The 18,044-nt window shown below is 43.3% G+C and overlaps 1 protein-coding gene across 1 annotated transcript; it reads left to right on the top strand.

Moving 5' to 3' along the window:
• The first annotated feature begins 4,290 nt into the window (after positions 1 to 4,290).
• On the top strand, positions 4,291 to 11,507 carry CDCA4 (cell division cycle associated 4). The gene is given in 5 exon segments (XM_051621442.1): positions 4,291 to 7,098; positions 7,182 to 7,262; positions 9,131 to 9,290; positions 9,293 to 9,408; positions 9,567 to 11,507. Coding segments are annotated over 4 exon segments (1,071 nt in total). The 5' UTR covers positions 4,291 to 7,098; positions 7,182 to 7,223; the 3' UTR covers positions 10,323 to 11,507.
• The last annotated feature ends 6,537 nt before the right edge of the window (positions 11,508 to 18,044 follow it).

Here is an 18,044-nt window from a genome sequence, read left to right as displayed (position 1 = left end):
ACGGGGAAGCGAGAAACTTCATTCTGCATGTGTTTCTGTTTCTTAGTCTTACCTACATAAAGATTATCTCCATTAGCCCTTTAAAACTTGCTATTATGGTAATTGCATGTAATGTGGAAATGTCATGGGCTGAGATCCTTTGCGCAGCTTGAAACTGCACAAACAAACTGGAAATTCTGTCTTTTTTCTTTTTTTTTCCTTTTGCCTTTTTTTTTTTTTTTTTAAATGCAGTTTCTGCCCTGCTCCCAGCCACTGAGTTCTTATTAATTTCTGTGGCTTTATAAACACTGTCAAACTCTAAACCAGCCCTGCCATCACAGCCGATGTGCAAAAGTCTGGCCAGCTCAGCAGGGGCTGAGCAGCTCTGAGAAAGGAGCAGCAAAGCTGCCGAGGCAGCAGGCACAGCCCAGCACAGGCTTGCTTCAGAAGGGAAGGCAGGCGGCTGGGAGGGAGCAAGTCATGGCTGATTTCCAAGGAGAGCGTGGCATGCAGGTCACACCACCCGGTACCAGCCACCGCCGGAGGAAGAGGCAGGCTGGGGTTCCCGGGAGAGCAGGCTCTGTGCTGGAACAGGCAGGCTGCAGGATGGGGAGAGCCGGAGCTGGCTGCCAGCACAGCTCCCTCAGCTGCTGCTGCTCAGCACGGCCAGAGCCCTTGTGCTCATGCAGCTCCCACAGGCTGAAGCCGAGCCCATCCTTCATCCACACCAAGCACAAGCTAACCCTGCCCAGCCACGGGAAGGGGCTTCACTTGACTCAGCCCTTCTGCTCAGGGGCTCCAGCTCAAATAAACCCCACCATGTGCATGGATCTGCACCATGGAACCACTCGGGGAGGTGGAGGCAATGCCTGCTCTTAGTAAACCAGCCGTGTACCTGCTGCCTCCACAATGAAAGGACATCCCATTCACCCCTCTTTGGTGATCACACTTTCATAAAGGCTCCCATTGCTTTTAAATCCCTCAGGACTGCCACTGAAGATTTCACTGGGTGATCTTCACAGAAGAGATCTGCTGAGCTGGTTTGCATCCTTTTCTTCCCTGTCACCTGTGTTGGTTGTTTCATCAGCAAGCAGGCTGCTCTGCACTGTCTAACTAGGTGCAATTCCTCTCAATTGTCTAGAACCTTTGAGTACATATTCCAAAACAGCTTTGGATTTAAAAGTCTCCTACCATTCCTGACCACTAAATACCCTCCTTTTTTTTTTTTTTTTTGTGTGTATGCAGTTGTTGTCTTCATTTCAGTTTCCCCTACCAGATTGCTTTGCAGATGTTTCCCCCCAGTTCCACTCAATGCTTTTTCTCTAGAACTTCAACCTTAATTTAGGCATCAGTTCTGCTTTTGCTTGCAGATTATCCTAGCTGTGAAAGTTTCACAGGCTGAGACAGCTTTCTCAATATATAAATACCTGTTTTGGAAATCACCAGGTTTTCATCTTTCTTTTTAAGCCTGGTGTTAAAATTTCATTTACTGAAACCAGTAGGAGGATTAAAAACTTCAACATGTAGCTAAAATTCGATCACTCCCTTTATCACATTGTGGTGAAAATTCTTTATAGCACTGTTTTAGTCCTATCAGAGAGTGTTTGCTTTCTAGTAAAATATTTCAGCTCTGTTGTTTTGCATAGGTCTGTCCAGATTTTTTCCATTTTGACTTTTCAAGTTTTGTTTCTCATGTATGTGAGAGTTGTTTTCTCCTGAGAATCGTGAAATCTTGTCATACAGTGATGACACATTGATAAGCTTCTCAGCTTCTCAAATATGACAGTGCTGAGAACCTTTCACAATTGTTCTTTAGGTGGCTGAATCAGAAATGTAAATGGTATAGTTTTTAAGCCATCAGACATCCTCTCATTTCACGGGAGAATTTATTTGGGGAAAAAAAACCAAAACAACCCACAAACAAAAATGTCAAGACCTTCTGTTGTATCTCAAAGAAAAAAAATGCATGAGGAGAGGGGACTTCTGTGCCTGACGATACTGATCTTCTAAGTAACTGGCACCAGAAAGAGCAATCCCAGAGGTAACTGCCTTGAAAGGGAAGGCAAGAGGCTCAAAGGTTCTTGCAGAATTGCTTGTGGGTTACCTATTTGAATTCTTCGCAGCCGAAGTAGAAGTTGCCAATGTCAAAATGAGTAGAAGAACATCTCTCTTTGTGATACCGTCCTTCCAAAGCTTTGACTCGTCTTTTTACACCGTGACCACATAAACACCGTGCAAGAAACCGTAAAAATAATCAAGGGAAAACGCCGCACTTTGCAACCCGTATCTCCTCCTGCTTTCTCGTATTGACAACTCTGCTGTTGACAGCCTTTCTTACCGGACCCCAGCCCCCAGCCCAGCTGATCCCCCGCTCCTGGTGCCCATCCCTCCTCTGTTCTCTCCCTCCCCGGCTCCCGCCCGGCGGGGGGATGCAGCACCCGCGGCAGGCGGCAGCAGCTGCCGGCCCCCGGGGCTCCCCCACGGCAGCCGCAGCCGGGACAAGCCCGGCTCCCCCTCCTCCTCCTCCTGGCGGCTTGGCAGGCAGCCGGCACGTAGCGGCGAGACCGGGAAAGCGACCGAGAAACACTCGTTCGGGCCGGCCGAAGCGTTTGCAGATGCGCCGAGCTGGAAGTGACAGCAGCGTTCAGAGCGCTCGGTTTGCGGGGTTTTTGGTGGTGGTGGCGGTTTGTGCTCTTTTTTTGTTTGGTTTTGTTCGGTTTTGTGTTTTGTTTTTTCTCCTCCCCGCTCAGCGGGGTGGCTGGAGCTTTTTGAGACAGAGGCTTCCTGAAGGGTCCGAAGCTTCACTCCTTCCAGCCCCGGAGCAGCGGCCTCCCCGGCCTTTGCCTCCGGGCGCCGGGGCTGGGAGGCCGGGCCCAAACAGGAAATGCCACAGGCCTTGCTAATGGAGCCCTGGGGCCTCGCACCCCCCGCGGGCCGGCAGCAGCGGGGCTGGGGGAAGCGGCTGCGAGGGCGGGCCGGCAGCGCCCGGCGCCGGGTGCTCCCCGGGCCTGGGAAAGCGGCGGCCGAGCCCGGCGGGGGAGGCGGCGCCGCACGGCCTCGGGGCGGCCGCCCTCCCTCCCGCCTCCTAGCTCCCTGGGCGCCCCGCGGGCTGCCGCGGAGCCAGGTCTGAGCCTGTTCCCGCCGGAGCCCGTGGCCGGGAGCCCAGACGCGCCGCGGGGCTTTGGCCACCGTTTGAAATCGGAGGCCCACCCCCGGCGGCTGCCAGCCTCTCAGGGCCGAGGGGACGGGCTCGGGCGCCATGGCAACCCCGCCGCCTCCTGGGGGCGGGAGAGGCCGGGCGCCATGGCAACCGCGCCGCCAATCGTGGCGGGGAGCGGCGGCGGCGCGGTTCGGCGATAGCCAATAGCGGCCGCCCGTGCCCTGTGGGCGTGGCCGGGCGGAGAGGCGGGGGCGTGGGGAGGAGGCGAGTTCCTTTGTGGGCTCTGACAATAAGATGGCGGGCGGGGGGAGGCGGGGCCGGGCGCTACGGTTGGCCTCGCCCCCTCCCTCCAGCGCGGAGCGGTCGGCGAGGCGGGAGCGGGGCCCCTACGCTGGCAGGCGGCGGCGACAGCAGCAGCGAGGTAGTGAGTTAGGCTGGGTTGGGTCGAATGCCGCGCGGGGCCCCGGGCCCGCCCGCCTCCCCCCGGGGCCGCGCGTGGTGCCGGTGCGGGCGCGGAGCCGGTGCCGGCGGAGCTGGCGGAGGAGGGAGCTGTTTCAAAATGGCGGCGGGCCGTTTGCCGGGAGCGCGGGGCGGTCGGTAACCGCCCCCCGGGGCCGCTGGTGGCGGCGCTGCGGCGGGGAGGGAGGCCGGGGCGGGCGGGCCAAGGGGGCCGGTGTCCCCGTCGGCGCCGTGCGCCCCACTGCTCCGCCCGATCCCTTCCCCAGCCCTGCACCCTTCTCGCCGCCGCCCCCGGGCTCCTACCCGGCGCCGCCGCACGCCGTGGCGCCGCTGCCCTCCCGCGCCGGCGTGCGGTGCCTGGGGACCTCCTCCGCCTCCCCCAGCGCACGCATCGCGGCTCGGCCCCGCCTCGCCGCCCGCCGCGCTCCCTCCCTCCCTCCCAGCCCAGCCGGCCTGCGCCGGGACTCGCTCCCCCCTCCGGACGCGCCCGCCGGTCACGCCTCTCCCCACCGGCTCTGATGGGCCGCCCCTCAGCCGCCCGGTCCCCGGCGTCAGCGTTTCCACGAGGCTGCGGCTCCTCCCACCGCCTGTCGTCGCCCCAGTCCTGCTGCCGTGCCTCTCAGCCTGTCTGCTCTCGGGAGTTAGTGCCCCTTCCCTGAGCCCTCGCGTCCTGGAGAGGCGCCTGACAGGCCCTTACGCCCGGGGGGTTGGACCGAGACCCAGTGCTTTTTAGGTGCTTTTGTCCCAGTCCCAATAGGGATGTTTCTGGCCCTTCCAGCCCCTCTGCTGTGTCTGCCTCCCACCTTGTAACTCGGCACCACCACACGCACACACGTGTGCCTAAAAAGGAGTACCTGGCTTTCCATCCTCTTCTAACACATAGCTTTGATTTCTTCCCACAAAAGTTACAAAGGAAAATTGTGGAGGGGGGGCAGGATTAGCATGTTAGAGGAGAGATTCAATACCTTATCTTTCCATGCTAACCATCATCACTACATTTACAGCTGTACAAAAAAGAAAAGCTACCTAGCTTATGTGAACCTCCTAAGGAGTTCTTGTCCGCTTTCTCCTAAAGATGAACAGGGCTAAAATCTCATGTCTTCTCTGTTACTGCTACTCTTAGGAAGTGTCTTTCTCCCTTAAGTACTTAAGTATATTTTTGGCAATGTATTGCTACATGAATCTGAATTCAGCGAGTCTGGAATGTGTAAGTTGATGCTCTAGTAAGAATTGGGTCAAATTTCAGGCACCGTATTTGTAAAGCAGACTGGGAATTTGTCACCCCCAGAAGCAAAACTTTTAATGAATTGCATAATACTGTGTTCCCTCTACTACTAGTAGAAAAAAAAACAAAACAACCAAAGTCACAAAAACTCCTTTTTTCATACTGTATTATGCTCCAGATAGCTGTTGTCTCCTTGACAGCTTTTTTAGGACAGCTATTTCGAACAGCAGTTAAGTTTAACACACCAAGTTTGGGCTCTTGACTTGGATAATAGTGGAAGAAGGGAGGGTATAGCTAGTCCAGATACTGCCTCTTGGACAAAGACAGATGCTGCTTCAAGTTATCAGGGAATTTTGAACACCTTGCTTCTAAATCGGCAGCAATCTTGCTGTTGTGTATAGAGGTTTTACACAATAGCAGATGCCTTTTTGAATGTGTTCATATGTAAATCAATGGAGGAACATACTTACACTTCAATTAATTAGGTTTTATATTTAGTATTCTCTTGAATGTTTATTGGAGATAGCACAGGGAAGTCTGGGAAAGGTTGTTTATTTGCAAGGTTTTAATTGCATTTATAAATGGCTATGAGGTTAATTTTTTTTTTTTTAATTGAGAACTTAGGTTCTGAAGGATACTCATAAACCAGTTAGTAGAATCTGAATAAATAATTGTTGTGATGGTCATATTTTACATTTATACTAACAGAGGTCCAAATTCATTGTTTATTGCTCTAGGAAAGAACCTAGAATCACATGCAGCAGGTCTTACACATTGTTATTTTGCATGGGAAAACTGTTTCCTTCTTTAGTATGTTAATAGATAACAGACTGGACTGAATGTGATAACAGCTCTTTTACAAAAAACTCGCGTGTTGCCCTCAACAGTCCCCTCCTGTATCAGTCTGCTATTCTGGGAGGCAGGCAGCCAAAGCCTCTGCATCTGAAATTGTCAGATATCCAAAATAGTACCAGAAGTATTTTCATTTATTGTTCTTGTGACTACATCATCTTACCTGTAGTTGTTGAGTTTTTTATGAGGTTTTGTTGGGTCGGATTATTTTAAACAAAGTTTATGTCCTTGTCACGTACCCTGAGCTAAAAGCCTATCTAATAGGAATTGGGGATTCAAGAATTTACTCAAGGAGCAAAAACTTCTGAACTTCTATAGCATCATAAGGTGTTTGACAGAAGTAAGAAATACTTTTATTGACTTGATGCTATGTTGTCTCACTGGAGCTGTAGTTCAGATGCCTCATGACTGCCTTGAATGTTGATGTAAGCTCAGTCTGTAAAAGAGAATAAGGCTATCAATTTATTGAAATACAGTTACCATGACATAACAGCATTTTAATCTGAATATTTTGGGATCTAGTGAAAAGATTTTTGGCTTGAGAGTGTTTAAGGTAGGTTTTTGTTGTGGGATTTTAACAAGTAGGCAGCTTCCTGAAAAAAACGTTTTCTGCCCTGCCCCCCTGAAGTCCTTTGCCAGTCATCTCCTTCCCCCAAAATTTTAAGAGCAAGCACTCTTCAAAATTTTTTATTACCAGCCACAATAGAAAACAAAAATGGATGTCCAGATGCATCCTCTTTACATGTTTCTTTTCTAGCTATGTACTTCTGTTGCAGACACTGAATACTGTACAGACATGTCCAGAAAAGTATCTGAATTGTTTTCATATTTTATTGTGTAAGTTTTTGGTAGCCTGTTGAAATGAAGTGTTCTTTTTTGTTTCAGTAATTAAAGGAGTTGCTGCATGTGTTTGGTAGTTGTATTCAGTATATCAAATCTTACTTTACCTTAAATGTGTTTTTAAAACTCAGCCTTTTTAGTTAAAGTGATTTAATTACTGTCATTGCTTTCATCTTGCAAAGTAAATTTTAGTCATACAGTTTCTGTGCTGGTACAGGAAAATTAATGAAATACATGGTTTTGCACAATAAAGTTGAAAACTGTATAGCTTTGTGATAAAAGTAATAAGGGCTTGCTTTTAGTAGGCTTTTGTGCGCACCTAAATTTTTCAGATGGTCACTAAGGATCTTGTTTGCTCTTCAGATGGCAAAGGCACATGGATATGGGAGAGGCTGGTCCAAAGGTCAGGGTAATAGCCTAGGACTTGGACTTAACCTGGCAGTTTCCTTCTTTTGCCACAGATATTGCATGCATTGTTGGGGAAATCACCTTTGTGCTCTGTAAACTGGGTTTAATAGTACTATTCAAGTCTGTAGGAGCATTGTGAAGATAGAGATACTGAAGGAATTGACAAAATACAGAGGTGTGTAAGTTTCTGAAATGGGAAGCCGTTCTGTTCTGCATCTCCTGCATTTGGCTGACATCTTGCTTCCTGGTACTTGACAGGTGATGCTTTAACTGTTACTGTATGGACTCTTGCTCAGTAGCATGGGAGAAGAGGAAGGACTACATCAATCACAATTACTGGTATGTCGTTTTTTTCTTCTTAAATGAAACTAATCTAGTATTCTGTCCAGTCTCAGGAACAGGGAGACAAAGAACTGTTTATGATGTAAGGTACTAACTGGAAGGGTTAGAAACAATTCCAGTGAAAGCTGCAGAAGGTTTACCTTGAACAATCCATAAACATTTTTTTCCTCTGCTTCTACACACCCAAGTGTGTGTGATGTATAGAGGCTTTCAAGTTTTCTGCAGAGTTTAGTTCTTCAGTTGATGTGCCTTAGAAAGCATTTAAATGCCAAATAGTAGATGTATGAACACCAGTTTAATGTTCAATTGAAGTTTCAATAATTTTTCACAAGTATATAAGTTGAAATAAAAAGGCTTCAAACTCTGCACAGAGTGTTTAATGTTTGATGGCACATTCATACCTGGCTGATTAGTAGTCCCAAAAGATGTCTCTAGAGGTCAAGTTTCACATGGGGTGTGTATGTTTAGAAATTTCTGTACATAAAACTTCATAGGAAAAATTAAATGGAACGTCCTGCAATAAGAAGCTTGTAGAAACACCCAAAAACCTGCAAAAAGGCACTATCAAGCAAAACTTTGACTTGTTTTTTGTAGGAATAATGCAAATTTGTCAGGTTGCAGGAGAAAATTTTAAAAGAAACTTCGAAAGCTTTTAACGTATCAGTAATCCATGCATAGTTTTTAAGAAGTCTATGAAAAATGTCCATAAGTCTAAGTTAATATATTATACCTTGTAATCTCTGGTTTATGATTTCTGAAGAGTTTTGTACCTTTAGTGGAAAGAAGTCTTTAAAGAGTTGACAATTCCAAAAAAAGGTTAATTTATAGAGCTATTCAGCCATGTAAGAAGTGTTATATGGAGTCAGACCAAATGTTTATCTAGCTGCTGTGCTATCTCTGGGTTTTCAGATTAGATAAGTATGTAATGTATTTTGAAAGGAACAATGTTGTAGCACTTTGATGTTTTTTTAGTGTCTTTGAAAAAGCTGAGAGAGAGCTCTGAAAATATGGGGAACATACTATAGCAACCAGAAAAGCAAGGCTGAGGTTAGGGTTTACCAAAGGAAATGGAAAACTATATAGAAAGACACCACAAGAGTATTTTATATTTATCAGTTTTTAATTGAAAAAAAAATGGGGTTTTTGGGTTACTACTTAAAAAAAATAAATCTCCAAATATTGGGTAAACGAGAATTCTAAGAACAGAACCCTTAAAAGGGACATAACAAAGGTTCATGTAAGTAACAGGTACTAGCTTTCTTTTGCAGCCTAATTTTTATAAGACTAAAAGAAGCAACATCTACTAAATAGAAAAACAAAAGTTACTTTGTATTTCAAGAAATTAGCTGCAATGTTTGCATGGGGCAATTCTGTCAAAGTTAGTGCAGTTCAGAAGATCTGGAGGCTAGTGCTTGAAACTCATTCCTTGGAAAATTCAGCAAGTGATTTTTAGATGCAAATCATGAGAAGTCTGGATGCACCCCACATATTTTTAGCTGGTGAACTTAAACTGGAAATATGGGAACTTTGCTTTCTTACAGTCAACTGGGAAAGAAGTACAGAAGCCCATACAGAGGATGATGGTGCCTATTGAACTTGCACAATTCATGTTAGAATTACACAGTTCAGTTATTCACCTGAGCGAGAGAACTGGAAGGACTGCTTTAGGCACCTCAGTTAAATGTCTCAAGTTATATGGAACAGACCTAGATCTTACTGTCCCTGTAGCAAAAATAAGCTAACCTTGTCAAGTATGCTGCCCATGGTATTTTTTTCATGCTACTCTGTTAGGCTTGTCGATGTTCTGGAGGGGTCAAATCTTTTAAAGATGGTGTGCCAGGTTGTATTTTTATTTCCAAAATTAGAGATTGAGAATGCCAGTAGAAACTCAGGAGGAGCGAGGAGAAACTGCCTCTCCAATAGGTGAAATACAGCTGTTGAGATGTTTGCTTCTGTGCGAAGCAGTGGCTCCTGACTTCCATCAAGTATGGAGCTTCATGGGAGCCAGGAGCTGGGAGCCCCTGCCTCTCTGCGATGCCATGACTTGTGGACCTGCTCACTCCTGGTTCCCGAGTGCCGTCTTTGGGACCCAGTCCATATGTTCCTGACCCCTGTTGTACCAGATGGGCCATTCTGTAACCTGGTATGACAATTCTGATGTTCCTGTCTTAAAATAATATGCTGTTTAAATTTAAGATTAAAAGTCTTCTGTTTTGTTTTTTAGTCTTTTATTTTTCACCTTCCTCTTGAGCTGTTTACTTTTTACAAGAATTTTTTGTATTTTTATTTTTTTTTTAACAGGACACAATGTTTGTGCGAGGATTAAAGAGAAAATGTTTTGATGGTGAAGAAGATATTGAAGGAACTCTGGCTGGTATTAAGGCTATTCCTTCATATAATCTTCAGCGGCAGTCACTGTTAGATATGTCCTTGGTTAAACTTCAGCTGTGTCACATGCTGGTTGAACCTAACCTTTGTCGCTCGGTGCTTATAGCCAACACGGTACGGCAGATCCAAGAGGAAATGACTCAAGATGGGACTTGGCAGATGATAAATACGCAGAGTACAGGGCAGGCATCCCTGGATCATCTCGTTTCAACCGATATCCTCTGTCGTTCATCCAGGGAACAAGCTGAGGGAAAGCATGTTCCAGGCTATAGTACTTTCAATAAAGACTTTGAGGGTGACCAGGCACAAGATAGTTCGGAAACTATGTCAACAGCCTCTTCAGTGCAAGCTCCAAGAAACCTGCAGAGCAATGTGTGGGAAATGGAAAACCCACAAGAAAGTAAAGGAAATTTTCAAAAATCATTAGACCAAATATTTGAGACACTGGAGAATAAAAGTTCTAATTCTGTTGAAGATTTATTTTCAGAAGTTGACAATTCTTACTATGATCTTGATACCATGTTAACAGGCATGATGAGCAACACAAAAATGGGACACTGTGATGGGCTTGAAACATTTTCTTCTCCAACAACTACAACTTCTAACTCTAATTGTAAATCTGATCTTAATGAGCTTGATCATATTGTGGAAATCCTTGTTGAATCCTGAAACTCCTTGTGTGGGAGACAAAGATCTTTTAATAGGAACAAAAGACTCGAGGAAGCTATTTCCACAGTTTGTTTTATCAAATCTGCACGTGTATTTTATTAATATCTATATATTATATAGATATATATTTAAAAAAGCACTTCATATTGCAAAATAGTGTTAACTCTTAAAGTTAACCTGCAACTTGTAGTGTAATTGATACATTGTCCACTGAACTGTAAGTACATAGAGTAAATGTTTTTGAGCTTGGCGTCCAAGGCTCTTGAAATTGGGTTCCTTTTGCCAACTTGTTTTAGCCTTTGAAGGATGTGCTCAGAGAGGAGTCTCATCTTTTTTTTCAGACTTCTCCCAGTAAAAGAGAAGTTGGATAACCAGTTTCCTATTTTCCTCCGGTTTCCACTTTGTGACACCATCTAACTCCTGCCGCATCTGCTGCTTGTGTTCTAAGTGGCTACATGGCTCTCAAAGAGCAGTATGCAATAGTTTCTTTTATCCTAGCTAGCTTATTCTGGATTTTGCTACAATTTTTACTTCAGAAATAGTTTTAAAGTGTTTATTGGTGTTTAGATTTTTCCAGGTATTTTCCTAAAATATATTTTTACTACAGATGTTATGTCAGCTGCTAACTTAGTAACTTTTGATCATATCTGCAGTTGATGTATTTTTTGAAAGATTTTCAAAAAGGGATGTTTTTTTACTGTGAGCTACCCAATGTAGTTCAGTAAAGTGTATGTAAATGTAAATATACAATTTTATACTTTACATTAAAATGTAAGAGCTGTTTTCATGATTCTGTTTTATAGAGTAGTACTTTACTAAATTGATTATGCTTGTCATACCCCATATACCTTAGTATCATTAGAGGAAGAGCTGTGATCCACCTAAATACAATTACATTTAACTCATTTCAGACCATATTTTTGGTTAACTGCAAACCTAAGTTACGTAAGTTTTTATTTATGTGTATTTATATGTAAATGTTGTCAAGTGAATTGTTTATCACTGAAGTCTACCATCAAATATTTGTTTCTATGGGATAAATATCTTGCACTAATTACTACAAAAAGTGTTATTAGCGGCCTTTAAATCTCAAGTGGTATGTCATGATGTCTTTTCATAATTAATATGCTCCACTCTTACCAAGGTTTTCCTCTTGGCTTTTTTTCGTAACAAAAGGCAATGCAACATGGGGTGGTGGTCTTTTCTTCAAGTACTTCATATTCATTCTAGAGTGTATATAATTAAGCTTACTCCCATGAGACTGTTTAGGGGGAAATTTGTTATAAAATGACAGGTTAACCTTCACAAGCTGGTGCTGGGGAAGCGCTCTGAATTAGCAGGGAGGTGGAGAAGGGGGAAAAGATGGATTTGTTTCTGCAATGTATTAGCATTGTTTGTGCATGGGGAAGACACCCCCCAGTAGCTCAGTTGTTTTCTGTAGACCTGTACTAAGCAAGTAGCTGAACATGAAGGGTACGTTTCTGCATCTGACAGACTGCCTTCCCACAGGTGACCTTGCCTAAATGCACTGTCCTTTTCAAATTCTCAAACCCCTAAAATGGGGAGAATGGTGGCAGGGGGATATTTAGGACATTTCACTGTTAATTCCACAAAACCAGACCACTGAGCTTATTATTTCAATGAATGTTTTAGAAATATCTGGTTTGGGGAAAAATTACATTGCTTTACTGAATTTTTCTTTTTTCGTAGTTGAATGCATCTTAACTCAGTTACATGAAACCATGCAGTTGGTGTGAGTCCTCAGAGAATTTGCAAATGTTGTTTGTATTAAACTTGGACATGAGTAGTTGCTGTAGTAGTTAAACATTGCTTCCTCAATTAAGGATTGATTAATAACTGGAATCATAAAATACCATATAGATACTTGTAAGTTCAGTCCATATAGTACAGCTGGACCAAATACACAAGCCACTACTACATGTCTTAATCAGTAGAGACATCACTCTTAACTGCAAGGTGTTGCTTCAGGAGAACAAAAATATTGATGTGAACTGTCATATCTCACAGTGACATAACAGTCTTATTTTATTTGGCAGTGGTTATTGCAGTAGCAGACATTTTCCTTCAGAATTGTAGATCTGCAGGAATTTCTTCGTGTTGCTTTTCTATGTGAAGAGATCAGTGAATTGGACAGCAGGTGCCTTAGGGTAAAAGCAGAAAGCCAGGCAGTTTCAGAGTTTTATAAAGGTATATTAGCATTGAGTTGAATAACTAAGTATCTTCTGCCCCTCTGGGAAAGTTCCCCAAAGCTGCTGTGAACTGTGGTTCAAAACCCCCAGGTTTGAACAGCTGTGGGTGTTCCTCTCTGCACCCCTTCACCTGGCTTTTTCATTAAATGAGCTGTTTCATATTAAGGTATTCTAGAAGATGCTCTCCCTTGCCTCCTTATTGTGGATCAGTCTCCATGTTACAGGTAGGAATTAATATAATTTGTTAATTACTCTTAAACTGTGTGTCAAATGCATATAAATGTATCTTGCTGTAAGAAGCATCTTGCTGGGTGTGTTCCTACACTGAGGAAGCTGTGCCTAGTTAGTGCTTGGCTTAACAGAAGAGATACAAGGTCAGTATTTAAACAGAAATATATATCCTGGTTTATTGTATTCTTAAAACTGCCAAATATGTGCTATTACATGCCTGATGTCTTTGCTCATTTCTTCAGCAGGTAGAAGAATTTGTATTGCTGAAACTTGCACAGTCACTCTACAGAACTGATGTGTGCCTAGAGCTGGGCTGACTTTGCAACGACCAGTCTGTAAAATCAGCTTGACTCCCAACTGCATTATTGGGATGTCTCATTCTAATTCAGCTGCTTTTTCTGGGTAGCTTCACTTCTGTTAAAAAAAACAAACAAACAAAACAACTCCAGAGGTCTGAGTTAAATATGCATCACTTACAGGTTAACACAATATAGTCCCCCTCTTTGTATTGCTCTAAGATACGGAAAGACATTGTAAATTATAGGGTGCCTGTAAAATGGTGAATTTTTAATTACTTATTTTCTGAACTGTTACTACAAAAGGTGAGAGGGGTTACTTGCTGGTGATTTTTCTTAATTTCTACAAATCAATGGGAAATAAATTAACCTCTGTTCAATTAGAAAAGGCTCCTGTAAGATTTTGCTACCACTTCTAGCAGCCTTTTTTTTCTTTTCTGTGTTCCTAGGGAAAAGAGTCAGGAAGTGTGCGCGGCAGTCGGTGCCGTGCTGAAACAAGACTATTGGTCTGAATGACACAACCCAGCTTTAGACTTGCAGAAACAGAAAGTACTTTCAAGAAAACAGCTAACATCAAATCTGCTTCCTTCTCAGGTAACCTTGAATATCTGTCCCCTTCTGCCTCTGTGCTTGTGGTTTTGTTTCTCCCTTGCAAAAACATCTAGAACGCTCCAGCTCCTGCTGGAGCTCAGGCATTCAGCAGAGGCAGAAGTGTGAGGACCCAGGCTGCGTGAATGGTTTGTGTGCCTGAAAGCTCGTCTGTTTATCACTTCCCTATCTGTTTGGTGCTTGGGCTTTTCTAATCCACTGTCTCTTCTGCAGCTCCGAATTTATCTAGCAAGAGATGTTTCCTGTCTCTAGGAATGTAGCCATATTTGCCTAAAGGACAAATCTGGTAAATGAAGAGGGAATTGTTTCTTTGGATAAAAAGCACCTTACCAGGCTGCCTCAGGTGCGGCACTGAGGAGTTTCAACCTTGAGTGGGTTAGGGATTTATGTGCCAGTCTTCACACTCACCAGGAATTACCTGTTTTCAAAGCTGTCTTGAGATAGTTTTTTAAATCTGTGATACATTTGGTCTCATTTAATAGGCATTTTAAAAATCATTATTGTAAACTGACTGAAAGTATAGGTTTATATTGTAAGTATTAGACAGTTACAGATGCCAGAATATTGACTGGAGTGTATGGCTGCTTTACAGTTCTGCAGTTCATTCCATATTTCTATATAGCCAAACAGTCAAAAGCAAGGGTGAAAAAAACCCCAACTATTTGCTGACATCTAGAATAAGAAAAATGCTTTCAAAGTGACTTCTGTTCAAAGTGAAAGTATGTTTATATCTCAGACCTAGGATGTATAGTCCCTTATGCAAAAAAAAAAAACAACCCACCATGACTGATCATCACAAATTTTGATTGCTCATCAACTCTTAAATTAGTGTGATTTCGCACTACGTGACTAATACAAAAAGTACAAAACCAGCAGGTTGCAAAGAAATGAAATACACATCTTAGGAATATATGTATTTTTGTCAGTTTGTCTTGTTCAACTATACGGTTTCAGAAGGGTTGTCTAAACTCCCTGTGTTGGCTCTTGCAAGGTTGACAGTTAAGATAAATTTTACTATTTTTTCAAGGAAGTTCCAAAAAGAGATGAAATTCCACTGAATAATTCAATCTGTCAAGAAAGAGGTTTATTTCAGATGTCTGTAGTGGCTTGATTTTTTTTTTTAAAGACAGTGAAAAATACTAACATGTAATTATTTGACATTTTCATAAGTTTGCGTGGTAGCTTTATTTACAAAGCAGTTATTCCTTTGATTAGCCAAGATTGCCCCAAAATGAGTGTTTTATGACCTGAAGAATTATGGTGGTGTTGATGTACAACCAGCATGTCAACAGGAAAATACAAAGCTAGTGGCAACTTGCCATTGCAGGGAAAGCATTCAGTAATGTCAACTGTCATCTTTTTAGGGAGGAATACTTGAAGGTACAGGTGATTACATGACTTCTTGCAAAAACAGAATTAAAAAGAAATTGCACTCACATGTCTTCTGTATTTGGAAGTCCCCTAGGAGCATGTGGGAAGTGGCAAGTGAGAACTGCAGTAGTAAAAGTTTACAAGGGTACAAGTGTATTTTTCATGTTCCAGCTACAGACAAGTTTTGGAGATGAAGAAAATATAATGTAACTTCAACCTGGGGTTGTGCAAGCTTCCAAAACAAGATTTCTAAAGGGAAAAGCAGGTACATTGCTAAAACCACCAAAAGTTTGATACTCAGAGAGGAAAAACAGTACTTTTAACAAATATTAACAAACTTTTCTGTGTTTGAGATCATTACTGACAAAAGCTAGGTATGGAAAGCACTGGGGTTTTTTTTGTCCAGTGAGCTGACAGGTGTTTAAGATAAAATTGTTAAATGGTTATTTGTTTTAATTGAAGTTCAGTAGCATGGTTTGCTTTTTGTGTCTGCTTTGTTTGAAAGGTATAGGGAGAAAGTGCTTTTTCTTGTAAATTGTGACTCTTTTTGACAAAATAGAATAATTGCTTTCTTAATGCTCTTAACAAATATCTAATAATGTGATTTTTAAAATCACATCTTGAGTCATTGTTTTGGTTGGTTGTTGTTTGTTTTTTTAAAAAAAAACTTGATTAAGTGTAGGATTAGTAGTTCAGAGGCTTTACCACGAAAAAGAGTCAGTAAAACTAGCCAGGCTTTAGTACAGTAGGCACTACCCATTCTTACTTTCCTATGGAAGTGTGACATATGTGACCATTCTGTCATGCAGCTTCAGAATTAATTTAAGCCAACTCTGGCAGATCTCACAGTCATTACATTTTTAGAATTCTTTTTTCTTTTTAAGTGTGCAGGTGAAAGAGAGATGAGAAGAAAACTGTGTTCTGTACCCAGTAATGCAGATAAGGGAGAGACATGAGTTTCCAGGCATGAGACCAGCTTCAATTAGAGCTTTTACCTTAGACATAGAGGCAATTAATCACGGGCATAAATCCATAGGAAAGTAGTCTTCATTAGTTCCTGTGTTCCTGGAACTGTGTTTTTGAATAGATGCCTAGTACTAAGGTAAGTAGAAATAGTAGACCAGTAAACCTCTCAGATGAGCTATATAGAGACCTGGTTGGTTTTGGGGTTGGGTTCCTGTGAAATTTGCTGCAAAAACAAAATACTACTCATGAGAATTGTATCCTGGCCTGCTGTGGTGAGTATAGTCATACTGAAAGACGATGTTTTAAGCAGAAAAAAAATCTCATGTTCTTAAGTCTTCTGTTTGTCTCAAGGTTCATTTAAGGCAAAATGGGAGAGCGTGACCTCATTTGAGAAAGTACAGGCTTTTTAAAGAAGGTTTTTTGTCAAGAAAGAACTTATATGTGAGCTCAGACTTCTGAATTCCTCAGAAAGCCTGTGAGACACAGCTCCTCTAGCTTAAGATGCAAGTTGCACAGGACATGAACATGGCTAAGCTGAACTGGATTCCAGTTCTCTGGCACAGCATTCCACCATTGATACTACGCAAGTGTAAAAGTGACAGAAACCTTTGAAAATAATCAGTGTACTTTGTGTAATTTCTATTAACTTCTCTAAATGTTAGGCCATAAATTCCAAGTCCTGGTGTGTGTATTTAAAAAACTCCATGTTAATTTTGTTCATAGACCTTGTCAGAGCATGTATGAAACAGAATGGACCTTTCTACAGACTCCTGCTGTAGAAGGCACATGCACCCTTTCTGTTAAAAATTGGTTACAAAACAGCTGACTGCTTTAGGTTAATAACGTAAGCAAGAGTGAGGAAAGTGAAATGACTGGTGTTGGTGCCTTGTCAGAGGTCTGTGGAATGGGGAGAAATGTGCTTTGCCCATCCAGGCTCCTGGGGCAGTGGCAGTCAGGAAGAGGGAGGACCTGAGGGCAAAGGGGCTGCTAGAAGGGCAGGGGGACTCGGGTATTGCATTAACTGGCTGTAGCTGTAGAGAGGAATGAATTGTACCAGTGTTGTGGGATTGCTTGAATTTCAGCCATTTGGAGTCAAGTCTAGAAAACCTAGTTTTTGCTCAAGTTACTAAAACATTTTGATGGTAGTGCTGATTAAGTTACCCCTTTGTATGCTGCATTAGAAATAACCCTTTCAGATGTGCCCCTTTTTCACCAGCTGAGTGCCTATCCTGTATCTATTCCTCAGAGATAATCCCTAGCATATGGCAGGAGCCTGTCTTGGTGGGATACTCCTGGTTGTCCCTGGCTGACTTGAGCAGCCAGAAGAATCTTGAATACCTCAGAAGTAACTCTTCCGCTGAAGCCACAGTGTGGTGGGAAGGGGCACAGGGGTAGGTATTTGGTCCATTCCTCCCCTGTAGCACTGCCACTGATTCCCTGCTTACACGTGGCACAGCAGATGGACCATGGGGGTAGGAGTGTCACCTCTCAGCCATTTGGGGAGGCATCCCCACTACCACACAGCCCCGGCAGCCTGTCAAAAAAGGATTCATTAATGCTTCTTGAGGTAGCACTCGCTTGCCTTCTGTGCTCTGGGGCTGCTGGTAGCAAGGTTGGAGTACAGCTGTGGCCCAGAAATGGGTGGCAGCAGGAGAGAGGTGGCTGGAGATGTGTCCCCTCACCCCCAGGAGTGGACCCTGTGGGGGAGAGCTATGGCTTTCTGCGCCTCTGCCTGTCAGCCCTTCCTTTGAGTCACAGTCCCTGTGCTCTCCTGCTCCTTCACAAGTGCCCGTACAGAGACACAAGGGTTAACATCTGTTGGACTTGGAGGGTTTCCATAAAACATCAGTTTTCTTTAGCTGAATAGTCAGAAAAAGCAAATGATCTTTCATTACAGATGTAGTTTATCTCCACCAGACAACTGCAGGTGTTTCTGGAGCATTTGTTAGACCAACAAGCAATCTGTGTGTGAACCTGGCCATTCAAGGTAGGAAAACCCTCTCTGTGCCAATGGGATTGATTTTTTTGGTGTGGTTTTA

The sequence above is a fragment of the Apus apus genome, chromosome 5 (assembly GCF_020740795.1).
Source record: "Apus apus isolate bApuApu2 chromosome 5, bApuApu2.pri.cur, whole genome shotgun sequence".
NCBI lineage: Eukaryota > Metazoa > Chordata > Aves > Apodiformes > Apodidae > Apus > Apus apus.
The sequence above is the reverse complement of the archived record's forward strand: the minus strand, read 5'-3'. Positions and strand labels throughout refer to the sequence as shown.